The sequence below is a fragment of the Alexandromys fortis genome, unplaced genomic scaffold (genome assembly GCF_014885135.2).
Source record: "Alexandromys fortis isolate MF-2015 unplaced genomic scaffold, M_Fortis_MF-2015_v1.1 scaffold_71, whole genome shotgun sequence".
Taxonomy (NCBI): Eukaryota; Metazoa; Chordata; class Mammalia; order Rodentia; family Cricetidae; genus Alexandromys; species Alexandromys fortis.
This window is the reverse complement of record NW_026067954.1, coordinates 2,580,053-2,592,260: the sequence shown is the minus strand read 5'-3', so window position 1 is coordinate 2,592,260 and position 12,208 is coordinate 2,580,053. Positions and strand designations below refer to the sequence as shown.

Here is a 12,208-nt window from a genome sequence, read left to right as displayed (position 1 = left end):
AATCCAGTGATAGGAAGCTGACAGGCATATTTCCTTTAGCAACACACTGTGAAAGCTAATTTCTCATAAACCTAGTGAGTGTGCATTTTGAGAAGCACTGAGGTAGGGCTGGAGAGAGGCTCGGTAGTTAGGAAGACTGAACACTCTGTTCTGCAGAGGACATGGGTTTGGTTTTCAGCCATCAAGGTGGCTCACAATTGTCACTAACTCCAGTTCCAAGGGATCTGATGCCCTCTTCCAACCCTCATGGCCACAAGATACACATTTGGTGCACATAGGCACAGGGAAAACTCACGCATAAAATAAAAAAAGAAATAAAAAGCAGGGTTGAAATGCGTTCCAAGAAAGATGGGACACATGCTGCCTTGCGTTATGTCTGCTATTACCCTAAGAGTCAGAGGGTGGCCAAGGTTACAAATTGTAACTACTGATAACTATGACTGTGTCAGCATGCTGACAGAGTAAAGGAATGATTCCCACAAAATGATCAGAGACAGCAACAGATGTGAGTATCTCTTCTCCCCACTAACCTGCATGACATTGCCCACGACGACACTGTCGATGGTTTCTGGTGGGATTTTGCCAGCTGCCAGGGCAGCCCTGGCAGCAAATTCAGTTAAGTCAATAGCAGTGAAGTCCTTGAGAAGACCCCCAAAAGCTCCAAAGGGTGTGCGCTTAGCAGCCACGATAAACACACCTAATGTATGGAGAGAGTTAGCAGTTGGTTAGTTAGCATCTTCTACCATTGCATGGTAAAGACAATCTCCAACGAGGTAACTGAAGATATCCAAGAACGCATAGAACCAACCACATAAATAGAAATAGTACCCTACATGCAGGGTCCAAGAACTACATTGTAAATAAATTTCTGCTGTTTGTTTTATTACTCTTAGCTTTGGGCTCTTTTGGGGGGGCTGCCACCCAGCTCTCAAATGAATCTCGCTTTCTCTCTCTCTCTCTCTCTCTCTCTCTCTCTCTCTCTCTCACACACACACACACACACACACTTATTATTATTACTTAAAAATGCCAGGTCTTAGCTTGATTTGTTTCTAGCCAGCTTTTCTTATCTTAAATTAACCCATCTACCTTTCACCTCGGGCCTTTTTCTTTCTCTTACTTCTGTAAACCTTACTTTCACTCTTCACTGTGGCTGGCTGGGTAGTTGGGTGACTGGGGGGGGGGGGCTTCCTAGCGTCCTCCTCTCCTTGTTCTTTAGCTCCTTCCTTTCTTTCCCAGAGTTCTCCTACTTATCCTCTCTGCCTGCCAGCCCTGCCTACCCTTCCTTGTGCCTCTCTATTGGCCCTTCAGCTCTTATCAGACCATCAAGTGTTTTAGACAGGAAAAATAAAATAAAATCACAGCTTCACAGAGTTAAATAAATACAGCATAAATAAAAGTAACACATCTTTACATCGTTAAACAAATGTTTTGGAACATAAACAAATGTAACATACCTTAAACAATATTCTACAACAAATTCCCCTTAGGCAACTTTCTTACTTTGATTACAGTGCTGGAACCCTTTGAAAACTGAGACACTGTTTCTCTGTGCAGAACTAAAGGGCCCCCTAGAAGGTCCCCAAAAGTTGTCTGAGGTTAATGACCCACCTCCCGAGAACTCCTTCTGGAACATTCCTGTCAAGAGGCTCTATCTAACCTGCACTAAAGAACTTTCAATAAGAAGGGATACCCCCTGTATAAAGTAGCATGCCTACAGACACAACAAAAATTCTGATTGTTCTCCACGTGGATTAACCAACCTCATTCTATCCAAATGCATCCAGAGAGAGACAAATACATGATTTCTAGAATGTATGATGTATGGAGCCCAGAATGACGTCCGTGTGCCACTGATTCTGGAGTCACAGGGTGACTTGAATGATAAGTTCCCAAATCCTGAACTGTAATCTTTGCTATTGTTATCTCAAACTGTGCAACAAATGGGCAAATTTGGTTACCATTTACAGATGAAATTCACTGGCAGTTGGTTAATCTAAGGAACTATCCAGACTTAATGATTCTTTCCTAGGTAAACAGAAGGCATGCTTGCTGGGGTCGCGGTAACAGCTCGGTGGTACAGTGCTTGTCTAACGTGTGAGGCCATGTGTTCAGTCCTCAGTACAGCAAGCAAATAGGTGTTCTTATGCACGTAAATAATCATTTCTTTCCACCGTTGCCAAAACCTTACGATTGTACCAATCCAGAGCCATGGTGAGTGGCAGACACTGGGCTATACAGTGAGAAACCTGGATAGTGGCTGTAGTTCTTTCATTGCACAAACATTTCTCAACTAAGTGTGAGAAATCTGCTTATTCCTGAGATCATCTGATCTTCCCAAGAACAACGAGAGGGAAGTGGACAGCTGATGCACGGGGGTGTGGGTACTGTGAGTGTGTAACTGACACACGGGGGCAGGTACTGTGAGTGTGTAGCTAACACACAGAGGCAGGTACTGTGAGTGTGTAGCTGACACACGGGGGTGGGTACTGTGAGTGTGTAGCTGACACACACGGGGGCGGGTACTGTGAGTGTGTAGCTGACACATGGGGTAGGTACTGTGAGTGTGTAGCTGACACACGGGGGCAGGTACTGTGAGTGTGTAGCTGACACATGGGGGCGGGTACTGAGTGTGTAGCTGACACACATGGGGGCGGGTACTGTGAGTGTGTAGCTGACACATGGGGTAGGTACTGTGTAACACAGATGAGAGCAGCAAAGGTCTGTAATCCAGGCAGAGAAAGGCAGAAACAGGAGAAACTGAGTTTGAGGCTAATGGGAACAACATAGTGTGTGTGTGTGTGTCTCCCCATTCCAGCCAGCAATGAAGGACAGGGGGAGGGAAGAAAGAAAGGAATTATGAGAGCTTTTATATTGGGTTTGTATTGCAATACTGACCTATAATTATGAATATCCAAACAGTATACCACTGCTGTCTAAAGTATCAACAATTTACATGTATGACCTCTTACACAGAACAAACTGAATTTAGTCTCTTCTTATTTCTACTTTGAGGAACTTACAGTCTAACAGAATGTGGGAAAACATGTGTACTTTAAAATGAGACAGATCCATGCAGCTATTTATGATACATCCGGGTGTTCAGGGAAGACTATGGCTGTTATTGGTGTAGGGAAGCAGCTTGTTCTGGTAGCTGGGTTATCCTGAGCCACCAAGGCTTCCTATTTGCCAATGTCTTTCTTAGTGAACAGTCTCTGAATATTTTAATTACTCGTATTTTTATGTGTACTTCTGTGAGTGTGTGTGCATATGTGTATAGAGGCCAGAGGGCAAGCCCAGGTGTTGGTGACAGTGATGGTCACCTTTTTAAAGACAGTCTCTCTCACTTTACCCTGGGAACTCTGCTGACACTTCGCTACCCAGTTTGGAGTTTCTGCACTAACCACCATCCACTGCACAAAGAAACTTCTCTGGACGTGGGAATTTAGAAGGCAGCTTGATACTATGTCTGCTTAGCAAACAGTAGGTCCGCCCCTGGGGCCTGTGAACTCTCCAAACAGGTTCTTGACGCTGCTTATAGTGCTAGACGTGTGTTTCCTCCTGTGCAGGAGGCCTGAAATCCAATCAGAAAGCATTAGCCACACACTTGTTGCTGTTGTAGCTGTGGGCATATTTTGTCATGTGGGTTCCAGTGATTGAACTCCGGTAGTCAGCCATGGAAGCAAGCACCTTTACCACTAAACCGTCTCGCTGACCCTAATTTTTAACTTTATTTTGGATGCAGCAGATGAAACAACGTAGAGACTGGATTCTGTTTTCTTCCTTAGCCAACACTGACCACAAATGGATTGACAGACATCTGCTACCCTTCTTGTAAGACACAGGACCACTGCGGAAGAGGAGGCTGAAAGGCTGTGAGAACCAGAGGTTGGGGGGGGGGGGCAGAGGGTATCTTCCGGAAGAGACGGGACTCTGGTCCCCAGGAACTCACAGCATGAGACTCTCTTCCACAAGAACAAGCCAGGCAACTTTCTAGCAGGAAAGTGGGAGGGGCTCGGGAACTCCCTCCCCTGAGGAGCTATTGACAGCAGGTGGCTTCCCAGGGAGGGAAGGACGCATTTCTTTTCTGAGGCTGTGATAAATACCTTGAGCAAGGCAACTTACGCAAGTGTTTATTTTGGCTTTAAGGTTCGAGAAGGACAAGAACCCGTGTGGTGGAGACGCAAGGCAGGAAGTGGCAGGCAGGGCAGCAGGAAGTAGAGAATGAACTGAGGGAGGGCCAATGCTGTAAATCAGTGGTTCTCAACCTGTGGGTCGTGATATCACATATAGGGCCCTGCCTATCAGATATTTACATTATGACCAATAACAGTAGCAAAATTACAGTTATGAAGTAGCAATGAAGTAATTTTATAGTTGGGGGTCACCACAGCAGGAGGAACTGGATTAAAGGGTTGCAGGTTAGGAAGGCTGAGAAGCACTGTTAGGAACTCTCAATGCCTGCTTCTGACTGATGCACTTCCTCCAGCAAGGCTACACCTCTCACAATCTCCCTGACTGGAGACCAAGTGTTCAAACCTGTGAACCTATGGGGGACACTTCTCACTTAGAGTATCACGGCGCAGCTGTTGCCATTCAGGCATCACACTTTGCTACACGGCCTCATACTCACAAGTAATTTATTGGCAACACAAACCAGACTCAGTAGTTATTCAAAAATTGAAAAGGAAAAAAAGAGGACATAAAATTGGGAGGGGGTGGGAAGTGGATTGTGAATTTGGGAGGATCTTGAGGGAAGAGTGGGGGTGAAAATTATCTAAATACAATTGTAAGAAATTCCTAAAGAATTAATAAAAACATATTTTAAAAACTGGGCAAAAAGCCGAGCAGTGGTGGCACGCGCCTTTAATCCCAGCATTCAGGAGGTGGAGGCAGACGGATCTCTCTGAGTTCAAGACCAGCCTGGTCTACAAGAGTTAGTTTCAGGACAGGATCCAAAAGCTACAGAGAAACACTGTCTAGAAAAACCAAGAAACAAACAAAAAAAGAAAGAAAGAAAGAAAGAAAGAAAGAAAGAAAGAAAGAAAGAAAACATGGTTCATCAAAGAAAACACACAGAGGGCAAGCAAGTATATGTGAAGATGATGAACACTAGAGGTCATTAATATAAATTAAAACAATGTTAAAACACACAACCATTTCCATGGCTAAGACCCAAATGCTGACACTATCAAATACTAGTGAGGCTGTGTAGCAGCAGAAAACCATTTGTTGTCAGTGGAAGACAAGACCACACATATTGGAAGACAGTTTACCAACTTCATACAAAAACATACCTTAACCACTGGCTCTAGTGACTGTCAGCCTTTGTAGTTCCCTAAGGGACTTGTAAACCTACACACGTGTTTGTTTATTTGTGATTGCCAAAACAAGGCAGCACCTAAGATGCTCTTCAATAAGTGATTAAGTGTCACATATAAAATGGAATTTTACTTTGGCAATAAAGGAAGGACACTGTGTATTGAAAAGAAGTCAGTCTGGAAATGCCACACACTATGTTCTTACTACATAAATATCCGGAGAGGCAAAGCTACAGATAGGACAAAGGTGAGCACTTGGCAAAGGGCTCAGAAACAGGAGTGAGTAGGTGGGACATGGGATTTACAGGGCAAAATATTTCCTCTGCACAACGCTGGTGATACATGTCATTTATACACTTGTCAAACCTCAAAGCATTGAGTTAAACAAAGTGTGGACTTTGATGTAAATTATGGACTTTGGTAAATAACAATGTGTCAATATTAGCTAATCAATATACCACATACCACATACCACACAAAACCCAGGTGGTGCTCACCTTTAATCCCATCAGCACTAAAGAGGCAGAGGCAGGCAGATCTGAGACTGATGCCACCCTTGTCTATAGAGTGAGTTCTAGGACAGCCAGAGAAACTCTGTCTTGAGAAAACCAAAACAAACAAAGGGAAAACAGAAAAACACAACAACAACAAAACCTAAAACCAAACAAAGAACAAAGCCCCAGATATACCACACTAAGGGTGCTAACAACTAGGTGGACAGCCATACAGCTATGTGCGGTGCATTCTGTAAACTCCAACCTGCTCAAATGTCTGTGATGAAAAACTTAAGCGGGGGAGAGATAAGTAGAACCTCAGGACCAATAGCAGTCAGGGTACCACAGAGACGAAAATGAGTCAGAAGAAAACAATTTAAAGAAATACTAAATGGAAACTCTACATTTGGTAAAATTCAAATTTATAGGTTCAAATTTAGGGAAGCCCAAATAGAATATACATTTTACATACGCCTTGCTACCACAGCCTGGCTGTGTAACTGTGAAACTTTTGAAATCCCAACACAAGGAATTTTTAAGATGTATTTTTATTTTTAGGTATGTATGTATGTACGTATGTATGATGGGGAACAGTGCCCATGGAAGCCGGAAGGGGGCAGTGGGCTGAGCTGGAGTTCCAGCAGTTAAAAGTCACCTGACCGGGGTGCCAGAACCAAAATCCAGGTTCTCTGCCTGAGCAGTACATACTCTTTAACCACTGAGCCATCTCTCCAGGTCCCACAACAAAGGAATTTTAAACATCTGTTGGGGTGGGGGTGGGGTGTTGATACCTTATGTACATGGAACATGGAATGATCACAGATGACCCCAAAGAAACAATAGAGGCTAAGTTCATGTTTCTTCGCAGGTCCCTTTCATTGCTAATCTTCCCCATTTTCCACCATCCAAAAGAATACTCGTGAAGTACTAGTAGTGGGATAAATGATCTCAACAAAAAAGAATGTCTGTGGGAAAATAAAAACAAACCCACAGACTTCCCTTTCGCCTGTATTACTTACTGCTCCTTACCCGGTGATCCCAGACTAGAAAGGTCAGCCTAATTGTATTAGTTCAACTATTTAAAAAATAACATGGGAGGTGTAGCTACAAAGATGAAACCTTACAGGGTTATTTCATAAGCCATTCTAACACCAAGCCAATATGTGGATATTTAAAGGTCTAAAAAAACTTCAATATCAAATTAGAATCTAAAATGCTCTGAGAAATCAGATGCTAAAAACTTCTAAAAGACAACAATAACAAACAAAAAACCCCCCAGACAGGAAAGAGATATTAATCCAAAGAACATGGATTCAGAATCCAGGGGAAAACATGAACTGTGTCCACTCGTATGTGAACTTTGCTACATAAGTTCTCATTTGGTGGGAGCAACTATCAAAGCCCAGGAAAACTGCCAGTCAGCCATTTCTTTCAAGAGGAAGTTGGCAGCCCTGCCTGGCTTGTCTGAGAGGTTCTGAACCTTCCCAACAAAGATAAGGAGAGTAAGACTTGTCGGTGAAACTTCTTGCCAAACAGTAAGGTGGTATTAGCAATGTTTCCCAACCTGTGGGCTTGGGTTGCCCCTGCTTGGTCCAACAACCCTTTCACAAGGGTTGCTTAAGATCATTGGAAAACACAGATATTTATTTACATTATGATTTATAACAGTAGCAATTACAGTTATGAAGCAGCAAAGAAGATAATTTTATGGTTGGGGATCTTGTTGTTTTCATTAACATTTCGAAGGAATCTGTAAGATCGGAGAAGCGTGGCAACCCTGATACACCGCATTTTTCCCAGAAGACGCACAGTTCACTTGGTTCAGTCACGTGCCTCTTAGGCTCGTTGGACTTCCAGATCTCACTAATCAGTGCCTGTCCCCATCTCCCCTCACAAATTTCACAGGTATCAAAAGCTTTCACTTAAACCCTCAATCGTTCCAAGTCTTTCTTCCCCAGTTTCCCCCCATAAAGTGCACCAAGAAGTTCCACAAGACCGAACTTGTCATTTGGCATTCCCTTTACATTTCCCCACTGTAATGGTCTGTTCTGACGCCCCCTCCACCGCTGAGTCAGGCACATCTTCCTTTCTGCTTGCAGCCCGAGCCAGTCCCTTTCTGTCTGTCTGTCTCTCTCTCTCTCTCCCAAAGAGGTAGCTGCTGTGTGGCTCCTCCTCATAATCCCTTCCCCTTCTCTCCCATAATCCACTAAATAAATATCCAACCGCACTCTGCATGGTGTGCCTATCTGTCTTGGTCTCTCACCTGCCATGGCTCCCTGCCTCTGGGAATTGGGACTCGTTGCCCCTTGTGGCCCCACCATTCGGGGAATGGTGTCACCGCTAATTTTACCATTACATCCACCACAGCCTATCGATGGCCACCTTACTGTCAAACTCACGCCCTAAGTTCCTTATTTTAAAGGCAGTGCCAGAGCCAAGAGGAAATCAAGACAGAGTAGAGACCAGACGGTGCCCTCCCCGTTTGAAATGCTTGCATTGCCTTCCCCTGGGGTTATGATATCGCCTACACAGTCCACTTTGTATTTGTACCACCAAATAGGTCTTTAGATCACGTGAGGTCTTCTCCTGCTTCAGGGATTTAATATGTATTCTTTCAGCCTCATAGTCAACAGAGACTTGTGTCTTTAAGTTAAAATTCTGTTTCCTGTTGAGCTGCTATGAAAAAGGAGCGTGAAATTTCTTAAAACAATAACAACCCTGCAGTTAGGTACTGAGGGCCTGCACTTTTCTGCAGTCGCTCACACTAAAGGAATGGAAGAAAAAAAAGGAGTGAGGCGGAGTTTCAAACAAGCCACTGCCAATTATTTTGAGGGATCAGGGCACCCCAGTGGAGGTTCCCTGAAGCCTCTTGGGGAGTATTATCTTCCCCACACACCGTGGCTGAGACCAGGCCTCTGCGCTTCAGTGCACACCCGCTCTGCCCCAGACCACCTCGTTGGTGCTTCTGGCACCACCGCGTTTTCCTTCAGAGTTGAGTAAGTAAGGAAGAAATCACTTTCGCGCCAGTGACCTCCAAGGTCAGGAGCAGAGCCAATCCTGGTCTCCAATCTGTCCGCTGGAAACTGCACCGCTGTCGCCCGTGCCTCCTATGGAGTTTCCTCCTCAAAGCAAACAATGTCTATCCCGACCCCAACCCGGGGAAATGACCTGCACCCGCCACCTCGGCTTGCCCCCAGAGCCCAGAAGCCGAAGCCCGGCCAGGGGTCACCAAGCGCGCTGGCTCACCTCGTAGCAGCGCCATGGTGAAGCTCGCTTACTCCGTGGGGCTGTGTCGGCAACACTCGGCCACCCGCCCTAGCCCAGCCTTAAGAGTATGGGCGGCGCTCCGCGAGGCCGCACCCCTGCCCTTTCCCCTACATTGCCCCCCCCATCCCCGCTGCCAGGGTCAAGGTTACCCTAATCCATACCACGTGTGCCCCGCGCCCCTCCCCTGGGAACCAGGGATGACCTCGGCCACACAGTCCTATTATCTGTCCCATCCCCGGCTTCTAGAAACTCTGCCCGCTCTGTCCATCTCCAGGCTGGGGCACCGCGGTACAGGACTGGCGGCAAGATCCAGCCCCGCCCCACCCAAGCTTGAGTGGGCGGGGCCAATGGGCAGGGGCGGGGCTGGCGGCGGCGCGGTGAGAGTGGCTGCCCCTGCGCCTGCGCAGTCTCATGGCCGAGGCCTGGGCTGCTCTTAGGGTTTCTGCAGCCGGTAGCTGGGGCGCCTGGAGAAGGGAAAGGGAATGCCGTAGAGTAGGGCGCGCCTGGGACCCCGACTCAGCCCCAAGTGAGCCCGAGGTATTTTCCTTATATGATCAGGCCTCCCGTGGCCGGCGCTGCCGGTCCGGAGCCTGAGAGGATTATGAAAACGTGGCAGGTGATGGGGCCCGGGGACCTGGCGCGGGGAGCTGAGGGGTGAGGGACCGAGGGGGAGGTGAGGCTGGGTGGGGGGCGCAGGTTTAGGGATGCCCACGCCGCCTGCTCTGGGCCCTGCCGATGATGACGTGACCACTGCGCAATCTGAGTTCTGGGAACCAGGTGATGGAGTGTGCTGCGAACACTGAGGCCAGGCGAGCAGGAGGCGGCCTGGGCAGAGCGGGGAGGTCGGGAGCGCTGGGTCCCGCGGCGCCGAGCCAACGGGACTGTCGGTGGCAACGGGGCGGGGCGTGGGTGGCGCTGTTGACTTGTATTAACTCCTCAGCCACAGCCCGCTCCAGTTAAGCTTTGTGTGTGTTGTTTGGCCCGCTCCCTTGGAGTGGGGGACTGCATTTTTAATCTAAAATTTCTCTCTCTCCCTCCCCCTTCCCCTCCCCTTTCCTCCCCCCCTTCCCCTCCTCCCTTCCTTCTCCCTCCCTCCCCTCCCTCCTCCTCTCCCTCCCTTCCCCCGCCCCCGTTTTTTGAGACAGTGTTTCCTGCTTTCCGGAACTCGCCCTGTAGCCGAGGCTAGCCTCAAACGATGAGATCCGCACGGCTTTAACCTAATCGTTTTTCGTGAAAACTTTCAGGAATTACAGAAATGTGAAAAGGTCCGTGCAGAGAACCTGCTGTTTGCCATTTCACATCTGCGCATTAAAACCTTGTTTTTAAAAGATTGACGTTGGCTTCACCCTGCGAACACTTCAGCACACGTTATTTACAGTTCTCTTAGGAGTTTTCATGAAGCCATTCGCATACACACACATGCTCTCTCACGCGTTCCTCTTATTTCAAGTCACCACCAAGAGGGACTTCCAGGTTTACTATTGAATGTAATTATAAATGACCTGAATGGGCCCCGATAAAATCAGAGTGAAAAGTAAGCGTATACTCAAACAGGTGTGTGTATAACTGCAGTTCCAGGATCAGAAAAGGAACTGAGGCGTTCCCTTAACCAGATGATCAAACTTAGAATCCCCAATAGAGACTGTGGACTCCCTTGCTGTGAGGAGGACATAACTCACTTATTTATGTAGGGTTCCTCCCCGGAATCACCTGAACCTAATCACAGCAAGACAAGCCCAAACTTCATCGGTATGTAGGAGATTGGCGTTTGGAGGGTTTTGTTTTGTTTGTAGTTATGCACAGAAATGTTTAGTTGCAACAATCTGCACCAAAAGTCATGAAGCAAGATGCATAGAAATGGTAGCGAGCAGGAAAACAAATGACAAAAATGTCACCAAGGAGTGGAAAAGTGTGTTCTACTCTGTTCTGTCTTCCCATGTCTTCTGGAGCCTTAACATTCTTCACAAAAGGAGTATTCTTCACCTAGGCTACAAAATTATGTAGAAGTATCTCTAAGATAGTTAAATAGAGTACACTCCTGTAACACTATGCCTTTCAAAATAAACTGGTCTAGACAAGAGATAGCGTTATTTATTACTGGTCTAGACACGAGATAGCATTATTCCGTTCTTATATGCTTAGCCTCCAATGTTTTTCGAAATGCAGTGTTATCTTTCTGTAGTTAATTTTGGAGGGAAAGATGTAGTGTTAACATAAAATTGGAAATTAGTGAGTCCATTGTAAATCTGTAAATTCTACTGTCAAGATTATCCGAGATCTGAGAACTGTCTAACTTCAGTCCTTTCTCTCACTCTTTCTGAATCACTTTTCCTATAATCAACGTTGACAGAAGTTGCAGTACTGGCAGCCGAGGAGAGCAAGCAAAGTCCTTGGGAGCTGCAATAGTTTTTAACGTGTGTGTGGTACATGCCTGTAATCACAGCACTTGAGAGGCCATTCGTGTCGGCACGGACTACACAAGACCCTGTGTCGTCCCCACTCCCCACCCCCACATAGTGACGGTACAAGTGGAAAGCTGTGCACATGCACACAGTTAGTCTGCCTTGGTGAGAACTTCGGTTATTAGGCCAATATTAGCTTGGCTCCGGTTTTTACTTACAGCAAATATTCGCTCTCTACGAAGTTCAAGCTGCCAAACAAGGATAAAGAAATAAATTATAGTCATGAAGTGGTAGACATGGATTTGAGAGCTTGCTTATCATAAGTTTACCCTGTCTTGATGTGCTCCAGTAGCCGTGAGGCACTGTCTTAGACTTAATTTCTTCTCTGTTTGCAAGCCATTTGCAAATTCCAACAAGCCTTTAATAAGATGTCATGTAGCAATACAGCTTAAAGCAAATCTTGGCACATCTTTGAGTACACGGTCACCCTGGAAAGCAGTGATATTGGTGGAGGAAGACAACATTGTTTGGATGTCATTCAGACAGATAGGTTCTGAGAAACATTTGTAGTTAATATTCATACAAGGAGGGAAAGTGCACACCAAGGGCATGCCTCAAGGAATTGATTGTATCTCAGCAAGAAGATGCTAGGGTTTTGGTGTTTGGTTAGGGTCCAAAGAAGTAGGAGCTCCTGTCTGGAAGCGGGGGGGGGGGGGGGGGGGCG

The 12,208-nt window shown here is 46.3% G+C and overlaps 1 protein-coding gene, 1 long non-coding RNA gene and 2 other non-coding genes across 5 annotated transcripts in view; 3 read left to right on the top strand and 1 right to left on the bottom strand.

Moving 5' to 3' along the window:
- Positions 1–9,200, bottom strand: part of Acaa2 (acetyl-CoA acyltransferase 2) — a 28,202-nt gene extending 19,002 nt beyond the window's left edge. The window contains exons 1-2 of the mRNA XM_050151617.1: positions 9,062–9,200; positions 531–697 (exon numbers count right to left, since the gene is read on the bottom strand). Coding sequence (XP_050007574.1) covers positions 531–697; positions 9,062–9,077 — 183 coding nt within the window. The 5' untranslated portion in view covers positions 9,078–9,200. The remainder of the gene's footprint in view (positions 1–530; positions 698–9,061) is intronic.
- Positions 9,201–9,316: 116 nt separating this feature from the next.
- LOC126507321 (uncharacterized) overlaps positions 9,317–12,208 on the top strand; it is an 8,692-nt gene continuing 5,800 nt past the window's right edge. Inside the window, exons 1-2 of one of the 2 annotated variants that reach the window (XR_007593491.1) lie at positions 9,317–9,619; positions 10,228–10,410. This is a non-coding gene — a long non-coding RNA (uncharacterized lncRNA). Of the gene's footprint in view, positions 9,620–10,227; positions 10,411–12,208 lie in introns of those variants that run through there. The other variant, XR_007593492.1, reaches the window with a different exon arrangement.
- On the top strand, positions 9,583–9,722 carry LOC126507390 (small Cajal body-specific RNA 17). Its single transcript, XR_007593514.1, has one exon. It is a non-coding gene; the product is annotated as a small Cajal body-specific RNA 17 (non-coding RNA).
- On the top strand, positions 9,812–9,890 carry LOC126507389 (small Cajal body-specific RNA 18). Its single transcript, XR_007593513.1, has one exon. It is a non-coding gene; the product is annotated as a small Cajal body-specific RNA 18 (non-coding RNA).